Source organism: Populus euphratica, unplaced genomic scaffold, assembly GCF_000495115.2.
Source record: "Populus euphratica unplaced genomic scaffold, PopEup_1.0 scaffold48.1, whole genome shotgun sequence".
NCBI classification, from domain to species: domain Eukaryota; kingdom Viridiplantae; phylum Streptophyta; class Magnoliopsida; order Malpighiales; family Salicaceae; genus Populus; species Populus euphratica.
Window position 1 is genome coordinate 3,224 of NW_011499879.1, and position 25,728 is coordinate 28,951.

General features: G+C 32.6%; 4 protein-coding genes across 5 annotated transcripts; 2 read left to right on the forward strand and 2 right to left on the reverse strand.

The window, feature by feature from the left end:
- The first annotated feature begins 853 nt into the window (after positions 1–853).
- Positions 854–1,793, forward strand: LOC105128929 (uncharacterized). The gene is made up of 2 exons (XM_011030784.1): positions 854–1,030; positions 1,143–1,793. Exons 1-2 carry the CDS (start codon positions 971–973, stop codon positions 1,734–1,736), a joined length of 654 nt encoding a protein of 217 aa, XP_011029086.1. The 5' UTR covers positions 854–970; the 3' UTR covers positions 1,737–1,793.
- Positions 1,794–2,329: 536 nt separating this feature from the next.
- Positions 2,330–8,373, reverse strand: LOC105128930 (peptidyl-tRNA hydrolase ICT1, mitochondrial-like). Its single transcript, XM_011030785.1, has 7 exons — positions 7,973–8,373; positions 6,860–6,919; positions 6,688–6,770; positions 3,355–3,419; positions 3,240–3,273; positions 2,926–2,996; positions 2,330–2,728 (listed from the first exon to the last, which is right to left on the reverse strand). Exons 1-7 carry the CDS (start codon positions 8,247–8,249, stop codon positions 2,638–2,640), a joined length of 681 nt encoding a protein of 226 aa, XP_011029087.1. The 5' UTR covers positions 8,250–8,373; the 3' UTR covers positions 2,330–2,637.
- An 886-nt stretch (positions 8,374–9,259) lies between these two features.
- LOC105128931 (myeloid leukemia factor 1-like) lies at positions 9,260–12,369 on the reverse strand. Of its 2 annotated transcripts, XM_011030788.1 has the most exons (8): positions 12,210–12,369; positions 11,690–11,984; positions 11,455–11,641; positions 11,177–11,346; positions 11,021–11,101; positions 10,822–10,897; positions 10,643–10,735; positions 9,260–9,896 (listed from the first exon to the last, which is right to left on the reverse strand). In XM_011030788.1, exons 2-8 carry the CDS (start codon positions 11,963–11,965, stop codon positions 9,700–9,702), a joined length of 1,080 nt encoding a protein of 359 aa, XP_011029090.1. In that variant the 5' UTR covers positions 11,966–11,984; positions 12,210–12,369; the 3' UTR covers positions 9,260–9,699. The 2 variants fall into 2 exon arrangements, with proteins under 2 accessions (XP_011029090.1, XP_011029088.1); XM_011030786.1 differs by having other exon boundaries at positions 11,455–11,984; positions 12,210–12,368.
- A 4,915-nt stretch (positions 12,370–17,284) lies between these two features.
- Positions 17,285–23,802, forward strand: LOC105128932 (cullin-1-like). The gene is made up of 20 exons (XM_011030789.1): positions 17,285–17,435; positions 17,958–18,113; positions 18,212–18,311; positions 18,868–19,053; positions 19,165–19,212; positions 19,308–19,511; positions 19,591–19,668; positions 20,052–20,141; positions 20,250–20,330; positions 20,455–20,511; positions 20,941–20,967; positions 21,050–21,136; positions 21,227–21,376; positions 21,494–21,549; positions 21,656–21,776; positions 21,857–22,018; positions 22,154–22,297; positions 22,417–22,635; positions 22,782–22,949; positions 23,392–23,802. The coding sequence occupies exons 2-20, from the start codon at positions 17,983–17,985 to the stop codon at positions 23,491–23,493; spliced, it is 2,211 nt and encodes a 736-aa protein (XP_011029091.1). The 5' UTR covers positions 17,285–17,435; positions 17,958–17,982; the 3' UTR covers positions 23,494–23,802.
- The last annotated feature ends 1,926 nt before the right edge of the window (positions 23,803–25,728 follow it).

Sequence of the window (25,728 nt, forward strand, 5' to 3'; positions counted from 1 at the left end):
CGTCTAACAAGATCACCAAACAAAAGTACATTTCGAAATATTTTTTAGTTTTACATTTTTCTTTCTTAACAACTTTTTTGAAAAAAAAATATTTTTTTTTTAATTTTTTACACTTTGAGTATTTACCACTAGTTTATTTATATATTTTTTTTATTCTTTTGTAAATGTTTTATGGCTTTTTCTTTACACTTTTTTCTGAAAAATTGTTATATAATGACTAAGAAAATATTTTTTTTGATATAGCAATTATATTTTTTTTTTGGCTGCATTAAAAAATAACTTGAGACGTATATAATTTTTATTATATTTTATTATATATAGTCATTTATTTTTTAATTTATATTTATATTGTTCACTCTATGTCAGATTAAAAGCGCATTAATAATATCTATATATTAATTTTTTTATATTAAAAAAAAAGTTATTCAACCTACAATAAGACGAGTTGAATAAACACATTAATATTTTATTTTTTGTATTTATTGATATATATACTTCTTGATATATTTAATTAAATCTATATATATATATATATATGTTTTTTTAGCTTCTTGATATATTTAATTATATATATATATATGTTTTTTTATTTATAATAAGAATTTTAAAAATAAAATACTTGTATATTTATTTATTTATTGCAAAAAAAAAAAATTATCCAACCTCCACCGAGTTCTAACCCCAATCCCAATCCACAACAGGTTAGATTTGCCTTGTTTAGTGTGTATTTGTTATTGCGATGAAAGGAGATTAAAAAAAAAATTACTTTAAAATACATGGGAATAATTTTTAAAAAATCATCGCCAAAACATCATCTTAATGTCAACGGTCAAATAAAAAACTTACTCGGTCAAATAAAAAAACTTACTTCTTAGAACCCTTCCTGTCTCAAATAAAAAGCCAACCCAAGACATCAACTTCTTGTATTGTCAACTACAAAGCAAAACACAACTTGAACGAAGAATAAGAAATGAAGCTAGTCTGGTCACCTGAAACAGCCTCAAAGGCCTACATCGATACTGTCAAATCTGTATGAAAACAAACTTTTCTTTATTATTTTACACAGTTTATTGCTATCCATATATTCTGCTTGTTCATGATTTGATTAAAATATTCGTGAGTTTTAATTAATTTGTTTGCAGTGTGAGGTTCATCAAGAATCCAGTGTCGCTGAGCTTATTTCAGCCATGGCTGCTGGATGGAACGCCAAACTTATACTAGAAACATGGTCACAAGGTGGAATTCTTGCCACGAGTATTGGTCTAGCCATAGCTAGCCGCCACACGGATGGAAGACACGTTTGTATTGTGCCTGATGAACTATCAAGATCACAATATGAGGAAGCCGTGGGAAAGGCTGGGATGTCCCCAGAAATTATTATTGGGGAGGCAGAAGAGGTTATGGAGGGGCTGGTAGGCATAGATTTTATGGTGGTGGATTCACGGCAAAGGGATTTTGCTAGAGTATTGAGGGTGGCAAAGCTGAGCAGCCGGGGTGCAGTTTTGGTGTGCAAGAATGCCAGTTCAAGGAACGAGTCAAGTTTTAGATGGAGAAGTGTTGTTGATGATGGATCGCGACGACTTGTGCGTTCTGTATTTCTTCCTGTAGGTAAGGGTCTGGATATTGCACACGTAGCCACCAGTGGGGGAAGTTCTAGTAATTCAGGCAAGGGTGAAAGCCGATGGATCAAGCATGTCGATAGACAATCAGGGGAGGAGTATGTCATCCGAAAGTGATCTCCCATGGACATGACTTTGATGTTCTTCAGTTTTATGAATAGAAATTTCACCTTTTCTCTCCTCTTTCCTCTTCTTTAGCAGACAATGACTTGTACAGATAAAACTTTAAGAGAGAGAGGGAACGAGAATTAGCTGGCGTATTTTTCTTTTAATATTGTTTTGTTGTTTCTTTTCACCCTCTTCCTTTATAACCCCACCGCTAAACAGTACAGGGATTTTCTGATGAAAAATATACGGGAACTTCCAGCCTATTACCAGATAGCCAAATCAACTGTCGTTTTGAATCGCAAGAATTTGGAGGCCAAACAGGCAGGCACATGTGCACCAGCTTTCTGATAGAACGAAGTATAAAGAGTGGGGAAATAAATTTGCTTAGCTTATTTTTCTTCCCAGGCGGTGGGGAAATATCACTTCTAGTGATATCTGGATAATTTGCTTAGCTTATTTTTCTTCCCAGGCAGCAAGCGTCCTATGAGAACTTAATTGCACGTTGTGAAATATCTAGAAGTGATATGAACAAGTTGAAATCCCTGTAAAACCAATCCACACTTGCGGTGGTGCAACTTCGACAAAAGTTAGATCTTAAGCTGTAAAGAGTTCACTATTTATTCAATCAATAGCCTACAATGACTGGTCATACGCAGCATCAAATACTTTCCCGCGGTCTCTATTTCTGGAGGACTTCTGGGGTGTAATTTGATCCATCTTTACTTGTCAACTTTATTTTCATCATGACAGTGAACAGTCGATGCTTTACATATATTCCTACATGCATGGAACATGTTTAAAAGGAGAAAAAACAATTCATGTAACCACCCAAAAAATTGATAATAATTAACTCTGGCGGGACGTCAATTCACAAATTGCTCCAAGATTGATAGGTTTACTAATAAACAATCTAGTCCCAACTGTCCCGACTTCTTCTAAAAGCCTTCTTGTCTGAAAGGGCTTTCTTACTTCTCAGTCGCTTCTGCTCCCCGATAGAAGCCCTGTTAAACATGGAAATTTTAGCAAGAGTCAATCTGAAACCTTCACAATCTAATCATGCTGACTCAGATTAGATAACTAGGGGAAGCATAGGGAAATCCAGATATTTCTTGGAAACTATAGGGGTTCTAAAATAAATAAGTAGGCACAGCGCAAAAGGAGATGCAGTTGGGAAATACAGATGGTCGGTAACACTTACAGCTTGGCAATTTTCTTCTTTTGCTCTTCTGAAGGAGGTGGTGGAACATAAGAAGCCGCATCAATGATTGCCTGTTAGCTCAGCAAAACAGAAACAACTAAGAAATATAGTAGACAATGTAATGAACCATCAAGCAAGGAAATTTTAACAGCATGCGACATAGTGATACAGCATAGATCATCTGCAAATGAGTTCAGAATTGAAGAAACAAAAGGCAAGCTCATTTCATTTATGTGCCAGACACCGTTTGGTCTACTATCTCAAGAATTGTGTTTATGATAGAAAGCAATGAACTATCACATAATCCTTGGTACCTGTAGTTTTTCTAAAGCATCATCAACGTTACCCCTGAGGAAAGAATCAAAGCAATTGTTCAGCAGAAAATAGGCAAAAGGGGTAGCAGAATAGAAAAGAGGAGCAGAAACTAACATCTGTGTTCTCGTCTTTGTTGAAGAAATCACAATCTCACCATCCTTGTTAATGCGATTCTTTTCCTGTTCACAAAGAGAGAAGCAGATTGAGAAAAGACCGCATGACTATTGTTAGGGTATTTTTATAATTGCTTACATACTCTAATGTACATGCGTGCATGTGGTGTGGGTGTGGGTCTAGTTGTGTTGGACACACAACACTTCTATTCTTTTCATATCTCTTTCCTCTTTTCTTCTCTTCATCATTTCTGCTTCTTTCTCTATATTAGTGGCATAATCATTTAGGGCATCCTTCTTTTGTAGCCTTAAATAATATTTTTTTCCAACTCTGTCCAAACAGTGAAAAACTTATTATATGATGCATGTGAATTTGCAAAGCACACAAGTGCTACTTATTCACTTATTAATAAGAGAAGCATTACATCTTTTGTAACTATTCATTCTAATGTTTGGATCCTAGTTAAATTGTTTCTCATTTGGTTTTTGATAGTATGTCACCTTCATTGATTGTTACAGTCACACCAATTGGGTTTACTTGATCCATAATAAAAAAAAGTGAAGAGTACTCATGTTTCCAAAAAATTTATAAGATAGCATGCACAGAATTCAATACTAAAATACAAGTTTTAAGAAGTCATAATAGTACAAAATATGTAGATAAAACCTTTCAAAGTTCTTTCAAAGTTATTTTGATGATCATAAGATTGTTCACCAAACAAGTTGTTAGATTACACCAAATCAGAATGGTGAAGCTTAATGGAAAAATCAACATCTTCTAGAAGTTCCAAGATCTCTTATATTCACAATGAATGTTTCAAAATCCTATGGGGATGATTTGGTCCTTACAGCAGCATACCTTATCAACCAAATACCCTTGAGAGTTCTGGATTTTAAATCATTCGTAGAACTTTTACAAGGAGTTTGCTCTTTTATAGTTCCACCTAAAGTGTGTGGTTGTGTATGTTTTATTCGAGATCATCGACAAACAATTGAAAAATTAGATCCTAGAATTTAAAATGTGTATCTATTAGGTACTTTGCCATTCAAAAAAGTTACAAATATGAATGTGATATTTTATTTTGCGTACTCTATCATGCCAAGAGCCAACCTTTGATTCAATGTTACAATCTTCTCCTTCTAGTATGTCTCTTATCCCCATTCTTGAGTCACTTGTTCCTAGTTTTAATGTTAATGATCTTCCTATATCTCTTAGGAAAGTAGTTCAAAATTGTACAACGGATCCTATATTTAATTTTATTTTGTATGATTCTTTATCTCTTTTGTATAAAGCCTTTGTATCTTTTTTATATTATACACCAGTACCACGTGATTGGAAAGAAACTTTAGATGATCCAAATTGGAAACCAGCTATGGTGGAGGAAATGAATGTGTTGGCAAAGGATGACACATGGAAGCTTACCACTCTTCATGCTGAGAAGAAAATAGTGGGATGTAAGTAGGTCTTTGTTGTTAAAGAAAAACCTGATGAAGCTACTAAGAGGTTCAAAGACTAGCGGTAAAATGCTTTACTCAAATCTTTGACATTGATTATCAGAAAATATTTGCTCTGGTAGCAAAAATGAACTATATATGGGTTCTTTTATCTTGTGTTGTAAATTTAGGATGGGATTTACAACAATTAGACGTAAAAAATGCCTTTTTACATGGAGATTTAGAAGAATAAATTTGCATGGAGATATACTTGGTTTCACTTGCAAAAGGATTGGGAAAAGTTTGTAAATTGAAGAAAGCTTTGTATGAGCTAAAACAACATTCATGAACATGGTTTAATAAATTTAGCAAAGTTGTTGTCATTTTTATGTACAAACAAAGTAATGTCGATCACACCTTATTCATCAAACATTACAATGGTAAGATAACAACTCTCATTGTATATGTTAAAGATATTGTGGTTACAGGAAATGATTGTAAAGAAATCACCTTATTAAAGAATTATCTTGCCTAGAGGTTTGAGATCAAGGATTTGGGCAAATTACAATGCTTATTAGGAATTAAGGTAGCTCGATCAAATACGAGCATCTTCATTTCTCAAAGAAAATATATATTGCCTAGAGTTTTGAGATCAAGAATTTGAGCAAATTACAATGCTTATTAGGAATTAAGGTTGCTCGATCAAATACGAGCATCTTCATTTCTCAAAGATAATATATCCTTGATTTACTTGTAGAGACCGAAATGTTGGGATGCAAACCTATTGATTCTACTATGGAAACCAACCATCACCACAAAGGTTGTGTGGGTGAGTTAGTGGACAAAGGGAGTGGAGGATCTATCTCTCTTATATTGGTCCCGACGTGGCCTATTTAGTCAATGTGGTTAGTCAAATGCATGATCATCACTCATTCCATCTAATTGTTGTTTATTGCATTCTTAGATATTTGAAGTCAGCTCCTGGAAAGGAACTGAAAGTCTTTAAATGCTGACTGGGTTGGATCTCTAAATGATAGAAGATCTACATTTGGATATTACACTTTTATTGGTGGTAATCTAGTTTCATTGAGAAGCAAGAAATGAATAGTAGTGGTATGGTCTAAGGTCTAATGCAGAAGCTGAATATAGAGCTATGACACATGAAGTTTGTGAACAGTTATAGCTTAAAAATTTGATGGGGGGAGTGAGAATAACAAGTGATAATCATGTTCCTTTGTTTTGTAATTATCACGTTGTCATTAATGTTGCTTATAATCCAGTTCTACAGTTCAACATGATAGAACAAAACATATTGAAATTGATACACTTTATCAAGAAGAAAATAAATGATGGGATAATTTGTATATCTTTTGTAAACTCTGAAAATCAATTAGCTGATATTTTTACTAGGGATCTTAGTACTAGGATATTTCACTCAATTTCCTGCAACATAAGCATCATAGACATTTATGCACTATCTTGAGCGGGAATATTGATAGGGTGTTTTTATAATTGCTTACATACTCTATATGTGTGTGCATGGTGTGGGTCTAGTAGTGTTAGACAGCACTTCTCTCCCTTTCATCTCTTCTTCTGTCCATCCTTTCTTCTTCTTTTTTTGTCTATTTTTTGGTTATTTCAATCTAGAAAAACCAACGGACCAAAACAACAAGGACAATCATTGATGATTTAATCCCTTCTCTTGTTGATATAATAGAAGACACGGATGAGTTTCCAAAGGAAAGGATGTATCTAATCTTAATTCCTCCCACATCTGCCATGAGAGGGGAGTGTATTAGTGTGGTCTTATGTACCACTACCGATCCTCAGATCAAGAACACTATCTTGCTACTGTCTGACCACAAAAGTGGAACTAGACTTTGTTGAGTTGATGACATACCATTTGCATGATCCTTTCTCTGATCCTGTCACTTAGCCAGTATGCATTTTTGACATTGAAGCGCATGTCCACCTTGGTGTTAACTGTAAATACAGTTACGAAACCATAGGATTTGAGATCATAAGACACCTAGGAATGGGGATCATAGGACATCAGAAGGAAGAGAATAGACCTTTGTTTACATTCTGGCCGCCAGGCCCACCGCTTCTTGCAAAACTCACAGTAACATGGCCTGCAGAGACATAGATTGAACCAAAAATTACTTGTAGCACAATGAACAAGAATTTATAATAAAGAATGGGGTAAGCAGTATCTTAATCATAGAACAGGTTACACCGGGCATGTGTGATTTTCAAAATAAATTCCCAAAAAACAGCTGACAACCATAAACAAAATAAGCCAACAAGAATATTTAACAGCCCAATAAGGGGAAAGTAGCAGACCCTCTTACTCAATGTTTCCATTTTTCAGTTGTGAGAAGAAAACAGAACCTGCTCAAACACAAAGCAAGCCTATGAAAAGCGACAGAATCAGCATCAAGCCAATGTGGGATCCAAGAATGCCAGACTCTCATCCAAGATTAATGGATGATCAATAGTCTGGCTAGTAAGCACTTGGATACAGGGATACTATGTATGCATGCTAATCAACCAACCGTACGTATGGGTCTGGCTAGTAAGCACTTGGATACAGGGTTGTCTAGCAAGCAAATACTATGGATGCATGCTAATCAACCAACCGTACGTATGCTCTTTATAAGTTCCGGAGACACTTTTCAAACTAAAACTTTAGTCGGGCAATAAAATTCTGCTGCAACGACCTCTCATGACAATTTTGCATGGCTTAATCTTCGGCAAAGCCAAAAGCAGGATAGATTATTAGCATGCCACAGTAACCAGTTCTCACATTGCTGCATCTAAAGCGCCGGGTAACACAAGGATTTATAGAATCCGTAAAGTCAAAAACAGCAAAAAGAAAAGGAAAAAAAATCCCATAATAACTTTTATAACAATTTCTAGCCACTGTAGCTGATAAATTTCATCCAGTTATTTTCAACAATAATTAAGATTTAGATTGTTGGATTAAGGTCATCTTAAGTTCTACTTGGTTAGGGAAAAAAAAATTAACTTGATATTTAGATTAATTGACCTAGATATCATATATTTTCTTTTCTTTCCTTCATTTTTTTCATTGCAGTCAAAAACCAGACTGCAAATATCAGGATTCAATTCCTTTCCACATTTCTTCTAATGGGCAAGAAATAAAGCCAAGTACTTTTAAATACCACGTGTGATTTTTGGAGTCGGCTCGTTTCCAACGGCGCTGGCTCGCTCCTCCGCTTCTTGCAGTAATTGATGAACCTGAGACAACCGAGCGGATACCTTCTTATCATCGGAAGCCGCACATTTAATCCGGCAGAAGCTGATTTGGCGATTTGGTACTTCAAGGCTCGCCCAGTGTAAATTACTTAATGTTCTAGTCACAGACAATGGTGGTATTAGTCGATGATTGAGGAAGACTTGTTTGAGAATCATATTGGTTGTGGTTCTGATAACCGCCATTTTTGTGGCTTTTTTTTTTTTTTTTTTTACTTTTGCTTTTATTAATTTTTTTTTTTTCAAAGCTGAGTGAAACCTAGTTGAGTACAAGTGAGATTTGTTGCTCTGTTTAAATTTCCGCCCAGTGGTTCATGGTTTTTTTACCAATGCCAATGATGCCGCCCAGATTGACAAGAGGCCTCTCTCCAAAAATTAAAACATTTTGAGAATTGAGATAAAGAAGTATTTGATTAATAAAAACAGCAATAAATATATTTTTGAAATAATTTTAGAATAATTTTTTATATTTTTAAAATAATGGTATAAGAAATATGTTTTTAAAAATAATATTTTTTTACTCTTTATTTTTAAAATATTTATATAAAAAATTTTAATTTTAAAATTATCTAATTAAAATATATAATATTATTATTATAATTTTAAAATCCAAAACATATAATAATAATAATAATAATAATAATAATAATATATTATAATTTTAAAATCTAATATGAAACAAACTTGGTTAATTGTATTTAAAAAAAATAATTATTAAAATAAAATTATTTTGATTCAAAAGAAATCAACTTATTTATTTATTTTTTTGAGTTTTACCTTAGATTATACTAGATTAATCTTTTTTTTATTTTTTTAAACACAAACTAGTCCAATCATCAAATTAGCAAAATCCCAAGTTGACTCAATAAGCAAAATCAAATTTTATAAGTAGAATTATTATACTATTATTAATTTTAACACTAAATATAATTTAAAGCTGAAAAAATAATCATAAATATCTTATTATTTATATTTATTATTTTAAAAAATATATAAGCTTAACAATAAACTTTAAATTATATTTTTAATTATAATTTAAAGTTTATTGTTAAGCTTACATACCAAAAGACAAGACAAAGAAGCAACCTTAGATCAACCATTTTATTTTATTTTATAGATAAATAAGTTATTTTAGTGTTTAAAAAATTTGGAAAAATCATATACCCCCTAGCAGACAAGACCAAATTACCCCTAGCACAAAGGCTTCAATTTTTCCACTAAAAGATTATGATAATTTCGTATATATTTTTGTTACAAAATGCAGACAGTAGGAACGAAACCCTGAGGATTCCAAGTTGAACTCTAAAGGGTTCATAGATCACTAGCATTATTATACAATCCGAAACAAAGGTCCAATACCATATGTTGACATCCAGTGAAAAATGAAGATCTAAATACAATAAGCGTGGTCGTACCGAAAGAAGAATCACTGGCAGCAATCATCCAAGATGAACGTTACTGACCATCTTATCTGGCTGCAGCTGACGCATAAATTGTGGAACTGATTGCTAAACAGTTACATCTATTTCCTATCTCCATTCAAATACTACAAGGGAGTAGGGAAAAGTGGGCACAGCACTGGGAAGGAAGCATGTTTGATTGCTTCTTAATCCATTTGCCTATTAGATGCGTCTCCTCACTGCTTCTTGGGATAACCGATCATGTCTTGGACATCTGATGAACCTTTCCTCCTTCCAGACTGCTGTTTGCCTGAAGATCCTGCCCCAACTGTGGTGTCTGGTACCATTCTCCCAGAGTGCTGTGATTGTTCTGCAGAAGGAAGAGCCCAACCTCCTCTGCTTGCTTGTGCATTCTGCCCACTTCTGCTAGCCCCTGTACCCAAAATTATAAATCAAAATAGGAATCAGTACCCCAGCAAAACGAGATATCTTAAATAATTGGGTCAAAATTAAGAATCAGTTTTTACACATTCATCCAATAAATGCATATCCATTTAAGTGGCAAGGGGCAAACAGTCAGCAAAGATAAATAGCAGATTACAAATGTGCACCAAAATATACAAAGCTATTCCCAACAGCTTAAGCCACATCAACTACCTAACACATAATCCTAAGTACATGGATTTGGGTAATTCATTCGGTACGAAATTATGAACTCGCTGAAATTTGACAAATATCTTACATAACCATTTACACTGCAAGGTAAAGAACTGTAACCATCCCTCCCTCACCCTTATTCACGTGCAATTTGCATATAATATGCACTAATTGATTCTTAAAATTAAACTAAAATGAAACAACCCCCATGTTTTCCAGGGCAGTGTTCTTAGTCTCTGTGCTATATCATGCACAGCTGCCACTCAATTTTTATGCAACTGCTTCTATACAGCAACCAGTCACATGAATCACACGAGACAGTACAGTAAAAAAATCTTCACAAGTCTATCAGCAACTCAACATTATTATAGCGAATAAGCATCTTGCTAAAATAAAAAATAAAAAAAGAGACACCTTGACACAACAAACATCCTATCCAAAGAACACAACAATTTTTGAAGTACAAGCATCACTGCAACAATAAGAGAAGAGAGCACTTCAAAGCAGCCAAAGCAAGCTTACCAATGTTATCCATCCCAGTGAAACTTCCAGTCCAGCCAGGCAAATGCTTTCCAGCATTTCCCTTCCAAGCTTCTTCAAAACCAGTAAGCTCATCTAGTAACACACAGATCCCAATCTTCAACTTAATCCTTTCGGGCATGTAAATATGAAACGGGGCATGATAGAAAATATGACTGTACCTTCATTGAGATTGTGCAACATCTGCATTGTATTCACCCTACCATCTGAATTAAGCTTCCTTGCAAGGCTATGGCCCTGTAAAATTAACCCAAAGCATTATAACACGTTCTATACACCAAAAAAGGAAACCCAAAAAGCGAAAGCGAAAGCGAAGGCAAGAATAGCAAAATGACATTACGTAAAACACTAAACAAATACCTTGTTGTGAAGTCCTCTAGACACCTTGTGGGTTGCTTGGCCAGTAGCACTATCAGCTGCTTTGCTTTCTTCGAAAATCAACTGTTTCACAAGGTCACATAAATAACAGAACTAAGTAACCAACTGCAAACATCTCTCAAAAGAAAAATAACTCACTCCATCACTCCCTGCCCTCCTCGTCTTGGAAGAAGTATAGTACGCTCCATTTGCACCACCATGTGTGACAGTCGAGCTCTGAAAAGTGAAGCTGCGTCCTTGGGGCTGTGACTCCATACCATTGAAGCTACTATAATCATTGCTATACTGCAAATGCTTGCTCTTTCTCGCTGTAACAAGGAAAAATGACATACATGTTTACGCGGTCTAACAATTATCAACAGCAAAATAGATAAGATGCCATGTACCAGAAAACAGAATACAAGAAGACGTCTCACCTTCAGCTTCATCATCTGGGTCCTCAACGTATGGCTCCTTGCTCGACCTACCATGTTTCCTAGGATTCTCTTTCTTCTCTCTATCTCCTTCATCTTTCTCATTATCAGAATCTAGCTCTTCAATAATCGGCCCCCTTGATTTTTTCAGCTCTGGAGCTTGGTGATCAACAAATCCAGATGGATGCAGGTTTGGAAAAGGAGATGGATGCAAATTGGGGAAAGGAGATGGAAGCATATTGGGGAAAGGAGATGGATGCATATTGGGGAAAGGAGATGGAAGCATATTGGGAAAAGGAGATGGATGCATATTAACAAAAGGATTTCCACCAGAACCAAAGAAATTCGACTCGAGCATGCCTCCAAATGGGCGTGTGAAAAAGGGATCATCGAACGGATCCCTTCCCCCAAAAAAATCAGAGAGCAAACTTCTCTGACCCCCAAAGCCACCAAAACCCCCAAAAGGCTCACCATTATCAAAGAAAGGATCTCTGTTACCCCTGCCTCCTTGCATTTTCAAACAACCACAAAACCTGAAAAACAGGAAACACCATTCACTTGATAATTAAAAACATCGGAATTTTGGATGATCAGAGTAGACAACGATCATAATTTATATCGCCCCGTTTGTAACTACCGTAATTAGAACTAGATTATATAGAGAAAAAAACACAGAATTGGTAGGCGCAGAAATTAACAAGACACTGATCAAAATACAACACCCTAGATACCAGAGAAGGGGAAGACAGAGAGAGTACCTTCAAAGAGGGAAATAATGGAGATTTTGAGAAATTCCAAGAGGCAATCGAATCAAACCCTAATAGCCAATATGAGACTTGAGAGATGCAAGGGGTTTCGTGAAATTTTTTTGGTTTGTGTTGTAGGGGTATAAATGCCAACGGAAACCGACTCTGGAAATGAGGTGGAAGGATCCGGTATGACCAGGGCTGGTACAGATATTTATTATCAACGAAAGTGCATATTAGTCGCTATAGTTGTCCCCTAATTACACTTCGGTTCTATTGCTTATATACCTTTTAATATCAGCCTCATTTGTCAGTTTCAAATCTTTTTAGTGAGAAAAATTTGCTTCATGTTTTTTTTTTAATATATTAGTATATTGAACTATGTTATACTGGGGTAAAATTAATTTTTTAAAAATGTTAAAAAAATATTAAAAGTATAAAAAAAAATTAATAATATTATTAAATATAACTAAATATTTCTTTAGGATTGTAATTGTGGTGGCGATTTAGAGTCTTTTTCACTTAAAAATATATTAAAATAAAAAAAATATTTTTAGAGAGTCTTTTTCACTTAAAAATACATTAAAATAAAAAAAAAATATTTTTAAAAAATTATTTTTGACATATCAACACATCAGAACAATCTAAAAATATAAAAAATAAATTTTATTTTAAGCAAAAAAATCAAATTCACACATTAAAGTGAATTAATTTTGAAGTCTCCCAACTCGGCTCTTTGTCTTACTTGAGTTTTTAATTAAACTGTGTGGAAGCTTGTTTGACTTGAATTGATCAATTTCATATGTCTAAATGCAAACCTTGATGATTGATAAAAACATAACTTAGTTTATAAAAAAAACTTCAAAATGACAATTTTTTAAAAAAAATACTGAGATAATGATGGATTGAATTAAGTTCGATCCCCATGCGCACTAAGTCATGGACTCTAATGGGTTTAATAGTTTTTTCTTATAAATTTTTTTATTTAATTATATGGAAAAAATAGATACTCACAAAATTGAATACAAACTTAAAAATAAACACTTATTAAAGATAATTATCCCTAAAAAAAGTAAATAAAAATCAACAATGCAGTTTATTTCTCATCCAATATAATATTAAAGAATGAAATCAAAAAAGAATAAATAAAAAAATAGAAAAACAGAAAAAAATATCTTATTGGTAAGTAAACTCATCAAACTTGTGAATTGAGTAAGCTAGTTTGGTACGTCAAACTTGTAAACTGAGTCGTGGACTCCACTAAGTTATAAAATTATTTTTTATTTAATTATATGATAACAAAAATAGATAATTACGAAACAAAATATCAACCCAATATCGAGATTTTTTTTAAATCACTATAATCTTATAAAAGACAAAGCAGGATCATTTATGAAATTGAATTCTCAATTAACCAAGTATCTATGGATGAAATTAAAAAAGAAAACTAATTAAAAAATTAAACTTGTCAAACTAGCGAACCAAGTGAACCAGTCAGGGCCAAATTTGTGAGTAAATCCACTAACTTTATAAAATTTGATAACATGTGATAAAAAAAGTCAAGCTCAATTTTTTTAAAAAAAAAACTTTATCAAACTCGTAAACTAAGGTAATCCGAGTTACCCTGAGAAATCTACAAACCATGCTAACCTCATAGAAATATAAAATGAAAGGAAACAAATTATGAAGTTAAATTCTCAGTTATCCTACTATTAAAGGATGAAATCGACAAAAACGAATTTGAAAAAAAATCACAACAAAAATCCATAAAGAAAAAGGAAAGAAAACAAAACATTATAGATTATTATTGTCATTTACAATGCAATATGTGTGGATGAATAATGATTTCTCCACACCTTTTAATTTTTGTTACCCTAAAAAGTTTAATAGTATGACTTTTCGCATAAACTATTTTTTTAATTACACGAGAAAACAAATAGACTGAAAAAAAAATCAAGTTTATTTTTTAAAAAAAAAAACAACCCATCAAACTTGAAAATTAGGGCAATCAGGATTACCTTAACAAACTCGTAAACCACATTAACCTCATAAAAAAGCAAAATAAAAGGAAGCAAATTATAAAGATAAATTCTCAATTGTCTTAATTTTAAAAAATAAAATTGACAAGAATAAATTTTTTAAAAAAAAACATAACAAAATTTTAAAAAGAAAAGGAAAAGACAAAATCTCATGGATTACTATTACAATCCACAATACAATGGGTGTAAGGTGAATAATGGTTTTCTCTATCTTTTTTTTTATCACTTTATAAAATTTAATAAATGACTTTCCTAAAAAATTATTATTTTAACTATATAAGAAAAAAAATAAACTATAAAAAAGACAAAATTAATTAAAAAAATTCATCAAACTCATAAATCGGGGCCACCTAAATTATCTTGGTAAACTCATAAACCACATTAACCTCATATAAAGGCAAAATAAAAGGAAATAGATCACAAAGTTAAATTCTCAATTATATTAATTTTCAAAAATAAAATCAACAAAAACATATTTGAAAAAAATCATAACAAAATTTTTAAAATAAAAAAGTAAAACATTGAGAATTACTATTGTAATCCATAATGCAATAAGTGTTGGGTGAATAGTAATTTCATCATATCCTTTAATTTTTGTCACTTTATAAAGTCTAATAACGTTGTTTTTCTCTTAAACTATTTTTCTAGCTATATGAAAAGAAAAAAAAAACAAACTAGGTTCAATTGAAAAAAAAGAGAGAGAAAAAAAAAAGAAACTTCACCAGACTCATAAACCAGGGTAACCCAAGTTACACTAATAAATCTACAAATCATACTAACTTTGTAGAAAAAAATACAAAATTAAATTCTCAATTATATTAATATTAAAAAAATATATGAAATCAATAAAAATAATTTTACAAAAACTCATAACCAAAAAAATAAAAACAAAAGGGAAAGGGAAAGGAAAGAAACCATGTGTTTAAGAAGCAAACAATAATGTTTTATATCACCATGCAAAAAGCATCAATATCTTCAAAACACTACTCTAAAGGTCGATGTTTTATGGTTGGATGGCTTCTCACATGCCAGCAATTTTATAATAATATCCTTGAATATTTTTAAAAACTACAATGAAAACAATGTAAAATAATAATAATAATAATAAAAGCCTTGAGTGAGGGTTGAAATGGTTTTGTCTTCAAAGACATCAAAGTAATTATACTATTCTAAAAAATAAAAATACAAAAATTTATCTGAGTAATAAGTTTTAGACTATTTAATTATATGGTTAAAATGAGTAATTTGAATATGCATTAAAATACAAATTTACCAAGCTAACTTCATACAATTCATAAAAGACAATTATGCCCCCTAATACCTGATTCAAAGGGCAATATAATAATCACACTATTACAATAAATAGTAATTTATATCTTGGAGCAAAATAACTTTCATATAAAAAAGAACTATCAAAGTCCACTGGAAACTTATCATCACTTCATCATGAACATCTCCGACACTCGAAGAATTCATTAAAAAGGTTCAACCCCATTGTTAAAGACTGCACAACAATACGTAAAGAAACCGTATTGGCTACTAGAGTAACAACTTAAAATGCGAGCATGACATTATAAAGTTGGCATCTAATGTCTATATTTAATTAATTAATTTTATTTAATTAATGAATAGAATTTATTCTAAAAAAATAAAGAAACAAAAAATGATAAATAAAAATACTTGAGATAACCTAATTAAATAAAAAAATGATAAAATAAAGGATGTAGAAAGCAAATGAAAAAAGAAACTTAATTTCCAGTTAAATAAATATTTAAGAATGAAAGTGAAAAAAATTTAGTATAAAAAAATATTAAAAAACCCCAAGCAAGCTCATGTGAATCTTATAAAGTTAGGTTAATCTCCCAAAACTTACAAACCTGAAATCCTAGGCACAAGCTCAATCAAAAAGCTTAAATTCAAAAAAATTGTCAAAGAAAAAAAACAACAATAAAAAAATAAAAAAAAAAATCTAATAGGAAAAAAATAAAAAATAAAATCATAAAAAAAATTCAATTTTAAAAATATCTCAAATTAGATAAACCGCCGCTAAAAAAACATGGTCCAAATTTGACAAATAAACAAAATTAAATAAAGATATAATAACCATCGAGATTTATATAATAAACAATATTCGATGAGTGCATGCCCTATTGATTTATATAATGACTATTAAGATGGATTGAAAGATATCTTGGAACCACATTTTTGACCATAGAATTAGTTTTATACATTGTTTAAAATGGTAGAGCGATTGACATGTGTAATACACACTTCAACTATATTTTTCTATGTATATTTTTTTATTTATTAAAATATGAAATTACTCATAACTAAACCTTATAATAATAAAAAAAAACCAATAATGCAATGAAATTTTACTTGTAATTAAATTATTTTACTGTGATTTTAAAATTAAAAAGATAGAAAACCTTTCATTGCCGATTAAAGTATTTTTTTATTTAGAGGGATAAATATATGAAACTACTAAAAAAAAACCCTCTATAGTAGCCTTATAATTATTCTACTTTTATGTGTTTTTTTAGCTAGAGGGATAAATATATGAAACTACGAAAGAAACCCTCTATAGTAGCCTTATAATTAATCTACTTTTAAGAGTATTAAAATAATTTTACCATCTAATTAAAAAATCAAATGTTCATTTTATTCTTGATTAATTCTAAAATGTCAAATGTTATCAACGCAAATATAATTTTACCCTCAAATATTAGCATGCGAGTTTTTTTTTGAAAGGCAGGATGGTAAAAGACAAAGAAAAGGTTCCCATCTACAGCACTGTGTACAGGGGAAAGTGTTTTTACCATCCCTCAGAGAATGAAGAATCCCGGCCACTGTCAAGCATCCTCAATTCAGAAGGTTTTTTTTTTTTTTAATTTTAGAAAATGCCTTCTCTTAAAAAAATTGAAAAATAACATTCAAATGACGAATTAAAACCAGATTTAAAAATATAGGAATAAATATTTAGTGTAGAAACTAAGAGGACTAACTGATTAAATATTAAATCTATGGAACTATCAACTAAGATGACTAGCTGATTAGTTACATTAGTGACACTCTTCTCTCTCTATAAAGAGGTTATCTTGTTTCCTTTCCCCCCAAATTCTCTCAATCATAAAAGAAAACAAACTCTAACCCTAAAACTCCTAGACATCTCTCGCGCATTGTTTTCAACCATCGTCTGGTACGTCTCTTTCGATGTTCAGGGTTACTCTCCGGTGTTGTTTTTTGTTTCACATTGCGTAATTCTACGGATTTTGAGTAGCGATATTGACCACGATTGAGCATTTGTTCATGTGTCAAGCTTTTATGCTAGGGTTTGATTTTTAGTCATGGATGGTGTTTTTAAGTTTTGATTTGATTTCAACGTACGTTTGTTTGAATGCTACTGTTCAATTGCAATTTCAGGCTTTGTGTTTTTGCGTTTCTATTGATTTTTATTTGCAGAATTTCTGATATTTTTAGGTTGTTGGATTGTATTTCTTATGGCTATGAAATATTATCATTGTTTTGTGTTTTGATAATAAAAATTTATTGCCTTGTATTTTAGGACTTCCTTGTTCTTTTTCTTGTTTATTGTTTTGTCTTTTGGTTTGTTTAGCGCTGTTCAATGCATATACGTTTCCGTATTTAGTGGTTTGTACTTGGATCAATGCCCTTTGTTTTGTAAAAATGACTGAAAAGATCGGCATAACAATGCCTGCAGATTTGGGTTTTTCAGTTGTTAATTCATGGGTGAGCGCAAGACTATTGAACTTGAGCAAGGATGGGAATATATGCAGAAAGGGATCACAAAGCTGAAGGGGATTCTGGATGGATCACTGGAGCAATTCAACTCAGAAGAATACATGATGCTTTACACGTATATTTTCTTTTCTTTTTTATTGAATGTTGTTTTGATGAACTGGTTAGAATATTCTTGCAATTTTTCTAATCTCTCTTTAATTTTCAACACTTCAGAACTATCTACAATATGTGTACTCAGAAGCCACCCAATGACTATTCTCAGCAGCTTTATGACAAGTACAGGGAGGCGTTTCAAGAATATATAAACTCCACGGTGGGATGAATGGCATCAGTTTATTTCTTTTATTGGTTATCATTCTTCTTGCTAGTACATCTGCTGGCCCTGTGGCTTTAGTTATATTTCCTTCCATCTAACAAAGCTTTTCATGGTTGCTAAATTATGTGGTATTATTTGCTGGATATGCTCCTCTCTTTCCTTTTACAATGTACATAGCCTTAGCAAAGAAGTACCATGACAAAACATTTATGCCTGGTGATGTTTTCGTTCTAAATCAACAGCTGTTAGCTTCAACTACATGCTTTGCTGTTTTGTGCAGTGTACTATGAGCTCTTTTGTTATACAGTTAGGTGGTTGCACCTATCACCACAATATAAATTCTTTCAGTAGTTCAATGATTTGCAAATTGACGGTGGGTTGTGGGTGATTTGTTCTTTTAGTGTATCCTGGGTTTTAGTTTTAATCATTAAAGAAGTTGCGGCAGTAACATTTATCATGGGCTGTTGTTTTTCTTGCTTATACTAATCAATAAAACAACTTTTAGCACTTTACACCGTTTAACATCCCTACCTTGTTCTGTTTTCCTTATCAGGTATTACCATCAATAAGGGAGAAGCACGATGAGTTTATGCTGAGGGAGCTTGTGAAAAGATGGGCTAACCATAAAATTATGGTTAGGTGGTTGTCACGCTTCTTTCATTATCTCGACCGTTACTTCATTGCTCGTAGGTCACTTCCTCCACTTAATGAAGTTGGACTGACTTGCTTCCGTGATCTGGTTTGCTAATTCCTTTGACTGCTTCATTTTCTCTAACCATCATTTGGATTACTCATTTTCCTGTTTCAGAGATAATTTAAATGATTTTGTTATCAATTTTCATTTTTTCAGGTTTATCAGGAAGTGAACAGTAAAGCAAAGGATGCTGTGCTTGATGTGGTAAGTTACCCTGGCAACTTTTTCACTTCTTTAAGCAGTGTAATTTCATTTCCTATTTCTAATAACAAAGTTGAAACCATTGTTCTGTGGAGCAGATTGGTAAAGAACGAGACGGAGAACAGATTGACAGAGCACTGCTGAAGAATGTTTTAGATATATTTGTTGAGATTGGAATGTCACAAATGGATCATTATGAAGATGATTTTGAAGCGCATATGCTTCAAGGTACTGGTGCTTACTATTCTGTTAAAGCGGCAAACTGGATTCGAGAGGATTCCTGTCCAGATTACATGATAAAGGCAAGGACTTGTTGATGCTTCTCTTTATAGTTTTATGATTGACTTTTTTTTTATCCTAATACCTTCTGTGGATATGCAGGCTGAGGAATGCTTGAAGAGAGAGAGAGAGAGAGTTTCTCATTACTTGCACTCAAGCAGCGAGACAAAGTTAGTGGAGGTTAGTTCGTTGCATATCACTTGTACAGGACTATTGGTTTCTTATGCCTTCATTTTATTCCTCTTTGCTTGAAAATATGTGTTTGCCCATTTACCACGCCTCTTCATGCCGCATGCTAAGCAAATATATTTATTTTGTTTTGATTACATGGTGTGTTTCCTAGTCGCAATTAGCTGACTCTATTCTAAAAGGAAGCTATCAAATAAATATTCATCTCATCTTGTTTTCTGTTCATGTATTTGTTGTTTTAGCACATCTGGAGAGGATAGTTGAGCAGTTTCAGGGCATCTTGCTATTGATTCTTTACCTGGATGCTATTTCCTTACTATATTGAATGTTTTTATGATTACATTGTAGACTAACAACAGCGACATGTTATATAGAAAGTGCAACACGAATTGTTGGTGGTCCATGCGAACCAACTGCTAGAAAAGGAACATTCTGGAGTTCGCTCATTGCTTAGAGATGACAAGGTATATAGTGGTCTGGAATTGCTTCGAGTCCTGATTCTTGAATGATGCTTAGTGGCTATCTTGTAATATATCGTGAATTGTAATTTATTTTTGGATACACCATGTCAGTTGGATGATCTATCCAGGATGTTCAGGCTTTACCATAAGGTTCCCCATGGTTTGGAACCTGTTTCTAATGTATTCAAGCAGGTTGGTTGACATTCTCTGTCTGTGCTATTTTGCTACCAACAGAGCCTCTTTTGATGTATTTTTGGATTGCCGACCCTTCCCACAATTCTCAACAACATACCCTCTATTTTTGTGCATTGTTCAGCATATTACTGCTGAAGGAACAGCCTTGGTCCAGCAGGCAGAAGATGCAAGTAGCCAGGTTTGTCCGTGTGATTTTTTTTCCTTGCACTGCTTAATGGAAAATTGTGCATCTTAGTATAGTTTTAGTTGTGTGCTGCGATAATTCAATGTGTTAAATTTCTATCATGTGTATATTATGTAGTCTTCAAGTTATGTGCATTCTTCATATGATTTTGACCATACTTAGCACTATAGTTTATGGGAGAGGAAAACCCCAGTCTTGCAGTTATAACAATGTGTCTTTTACATTTTTGCTGACACTTGTATATGGTCATACCAGAAAACATCTGGAGTCCTTAGTCTCAAGGTTGTGATGCCGAGACTCAATATTTCTTTAGCTGTTTTTTTAACGCAATGTAACTTTTCATTCAATCTATTTAGAAATAAGCTAGATGTGTCTTTTTTCAATTGTTTATTGTGGTGCTAAAGATGGTGCGTGCTTCCACAGGCTGCAAATGGTGGTGTTCAGGAACAAGTAAATCTCTCACCTTCTATGTTTTAGATACCTACTGATAGTTGGGAATGTCAAAAAATTTACTTGATGGGTTGGTTTTCAGGTTCTCATTCGAAAGATAATTGAGCTGCATGATAAATACATGACTTATGTGACTGATTGTTTTCAAAACCACACCTTGTTTCACAAGGTAGGTGGCAGACAGCATAGTCTTGTTCTTTAACTTCTGTTTTATTGTTTCATTTAACAGGTTTGTTCTTTTTTTTGGGTTGCGAAATAGGCCATGAAAGAGGCTTTTGAGATTTTTTGCAATAGAACAGTTGCTGGGAGCTCTAGTGCTGAACAACTGGCCACCTTTTGTGATACTATCCTCCGAAAGGGGGGAAGTGAGAAACTAAGTGATGAAGCCATTGAAGAAACACTGGAGAAGGTGATCCAATTTGTCATGTTAATTTGTGAATCTTTAAATGAGTCTGATAGATTTTTCAGAACTATGTGCTGAGACTTGTTAGTGATTAGAAATTTGAACTGTGATGGATTTCTGTAGGTGGTTAAGCTGCTTGCATATATTAGTGACAAGGACCTTTTTGCTGAATTTTATCGGTAAAACTTATCGTTGGCATGTCCTTAATTTTATATGCTTGTTATCTATACCTTTTCTTCTTATTCTTTCTTTGTACTTGATTTGTATTCTTTGTTTTTTCTCCAGGAAAAAGCTTGCCCGTCGTCTTCTTTTTGATCGAAGTGCTAGTGAAGAACATGAAAGGAGTATTCTTTCAAAATTGAAGCAGCAATGTGGTGGTCAATTTACCTCAAAGATGGAAGGAATGGTGAGCTGGCCTGGGTACTTGGATAATGTTTGTCAATCTGTCCATGCAACTGTGGTGATAGATTGTCTTTTTTTTTTCAGGTCACAGATTTGCAACTGGCAAAGGAACACCAGTCCAGCTTTGACGAGTATATTGGCAATAACCCAACCACACATCCTGGGATTGATTCGCAAGTTAGTGTTCTCACAACTGGGTACTGGCCAAGTTATAAATCCTCTGATATCAACCTGCCTGCAGAAATGGTAAAGATTTACCTTGACAAATCATGGCAGTATTTTTCTGTATTTGTGACATAACTGTATTCTGGCAGTAAATATAGGAAGCAATTTGCTTTTCCTTTATCTTCAAAATGAACATTCTGGAACCTTTTGTTTCAGGCTAGGGGAGTGGAAGTTTTCAAGGAGTTCTATGACAAAAAGAGTAAGCACAGAAAACTTACATGGATTTACTCGCTGGGATCTTGCCACATTAATGCCAGGTTTGACCAGAAACCTATTGAGCTGGTTGTGACAACCTACCAGGTGCTGTATTAAACCTTACCTTTTTCAAGGATAGTGGATGGATGATTTGCATATCATTCTGTTGTTATTGGATTGAGATGTTTGATTCTGATTATTTGATTCCTCTCTATCTTCTACAGGCTTGTCTCCTGATGCTTTTTAATACTTCAGACAAGCTTGGTTACCCTGAGATTATGACTCAGTCAAACTTGAGCGACGATGATTTGCCCCGATTACTTCATTCCCTGTCATGTGGAAAGTATAAGATCCTTAGCAAGGAACCAAACACGAAGACTGTTACCCAAAATGATTCCTTTGAGTTCAATCGCAAGTTCAATGACAGAATGAGGAGGATCAAGGTTAAACCTCCCTACTGTCAGAATTATATTTTAATTTTTTACTTTTAACTGCCTGCAAAGCATGTCACAGAAACCATTGCCTTCTTGCATTTGGGGTTTTATTGCTTTACTCTAAGATATTAAGCTCTTGAAATTCTGCAACTTAGGTTCCTCTTCCACTTGTTGATGAAAGAAAGAAGGTTGTTGAAGATGTTCACAAAGACAGACGGTATGCAATCGATGCTGCAATTGTGCGCATCATGAAGAGCCGGAAAGTTTTGGGTCATCAACAGCTAGTCATTGAGTGTGTTGAGCAATTGACTCGCATGTTCAAGGTATGGCATGCACTTCCTCTCTAATTTATTAGACAAAGTTTAGAGAAATTGGAAAATATTTAGGAATCTGAGGCATGTGGTTAATTATATGGACTTTTACCAAGAATAGAAAGTGCTATTACCTTGTTGGTCCAGTGGGGGAGGGCTTTTAAGAAAATCGGACGCTCTGGTTCTTACATAGAGTGGATGCTCGTACGAATTAATTATTAAGACAGACATGAGTTTTTCTACTCCACTATGGTACTTCTTCCTTAACATGCGTAGTGACTCTCTCTGGAAAGTCCCTGTAAACCTCAACGAGCGAGAATTAGGAGACTAGCAGCATAGCCGCTGTCAATAGAAAGACTGGTAAAGGGTATTGATAGAGTTTCATTGATATTGGAAGATTTTTCTTTCATGTAATTTGTCATCCTTGAATATAACGATGGATTGTAATTTGCAGCCTGACATTAAAGCTATCAAGAAGCGAATAGAAGATCTGATATCCCGAGACTATCTAGAAAGAGACAAGGAAAACCCAAACATGTTTAGGTACCTGGCTTGATTTTTGCTTAGACGGAGCTGAAAGGCAGTGTACAATTAATTACAGTCATTTCGGATTAATTGCTGTAAATGGCGTAGTTGCAGTGCCTTTAGTGATTACAAAATGGAGAATATAGGGTTAGAATTTTTGTACATCCCCCCCTCCATGCAGTTTTGCGCAAGTGGTCTCATCTAACCACGGTTACTGAAGATTAATAGAAGGAATAAAGCTACCTATCGGCACAAAGCTTGTTTGATGCTATATTCTATTTTGCATTTGCAATTACTGCATTATCTCCGTTGAAATATGGGATCATCTCATTTAGCTTTGGTTTGCTACGTTGCATGGTGACACTAAAAATTTAAATCCTACTTTAGAAAAGCTTGTTACACAAGGTTTGGAACTGCAACAGTGCGTTTAATTTTTGAAAGCGCAAAGAGGATTCCGGTTCGCCTGTTTGTGCAAATGACAATGCTATACTAATCAAAGGGCACGGGTGCCTGGTCACACTAATTGACTGTTTGAAATTAATTCTCTCTTATAATTAAATTTAATTATAGTGTTTGATTTGATAAATAAATTAAATTCACATAAAATTTAATTTTTTTGTTTTTTTATTATTTTTATCAACTTCATCTTATTTATTCAAAGATCTTTAAAATAAAGAGTGAGAATGGTATTTTAAAAAAATTAGTTTTAATATTAAAAAGGATGTTCTTTGGTTTATTTTTATAATATTTTTAGAGATTAAATTTTATTTAAAATTCTATTCTTAACATTAAAAAGATATTAAATATAAGATTTTATTAAAATGTCTAATAAAATGTGGCTTAATCATTGTAGATGCATCCGTAATTACTTTTTGTTGTGTTTTTTTAAATAAGTTTTTTATTTTAATTTCACCCTTTGGAAGCTCTATTTTTTTTTTTAGTTTTTTTTTTTAAATTTTATTCCATAATATTATTTTGTTTTGGAAATTGTGTTTTATATTTTTTTTAATTTAATATTCAATACTAAAAGTGGAGTTTCGTGTTTTTTTTTCACATTGTTTTCTATGATTTTATCCCGATCTTATATTATAAGTTACGAGTTTAACAATTTTTTTGCATAAATTTATTTTGATTTCATGATTTAAATTATAAGTTTAATAAGTTTACTTGAGTTGATTTGTATTATTTTTTTAGAATTTTTTTAATTGAATTTTTATGTTATTCTTCAACATTGGGTGTTAAAAATTGAATTTTGTAATTTTTATCTATTAAGTTATCTTGATGTCATGCTCTCGAGTTGCAGTTTTAACATGTTGATTTTATTTATTTATTTATTTGGTTATTTTTTAACTACTCTCGAGTTGCAATTTTAACATATTGATTTTATTTATTTATTTGGTTATTTTTTAACTGGATATTTTTTTAATTGTGTTTTATAATTTTATTTAAATTATTTTTATAAAATATTATGATCTCATGCGAGTGATGGTTTTAAAGGTTAATTTAAATTGATTAATTATTTTTTTTAATTTTTTTTCTAACAATTTAATTTCTTTTTATTTAGTTTTTTAATAATAAATTAGTTATAAATTTATTTTTTATAAAATTATAACATATAGTATCAGTCTAATATGCTATCTTTGAGAATATTATTTAATACTCATTGCGTTGACCTACAATCTAGAGTAGATTCTATTGTCTGTTCTATGACATGTGGTATCCCGTCCACTGGTGTAATTTCCAGGTGCAGTTGCAAAATTTGTCTGTGCCATGTGGTATCCCGTCCACTAGTGTAATTTCCAGGTGCAGTTGCAAAATTTCTCAAAATCAGTAATTTCTTCACCAGTCGCTCTGTGTAGAACAGAAGTGGCAATATCTGGCTGTAGCCCGCTCTCCAAAGTTACTCTTATTATTATTATTATTATTAGGTTAGCCTCAACCGTCTTTCGGTTCCCCATAAAATTTTAGATAACTCCTTCCTCTCTGGAATCCAGTTTTCTAAAAGGGATAGTTTAACTTGTGAGTGCGAAGTATGAATCTGTTCTCATTTATTTGGTGATGCGACTAGCTTGTTTTTTATACCTTAGTCTCGCGTGCTTGTCTGCCTGTTCTTTTAAAAAATATTATTTCATACGAAAAAGTTCCACATGTCTTCCTGTTATATAATTAATGAAAATATCATCTTAGGGATAACCAAAGATTAAGGTAACAAAAAATTAAATTTATTTTTTTATTTTTTTATTTAAACTTATAATTTAAATCACAA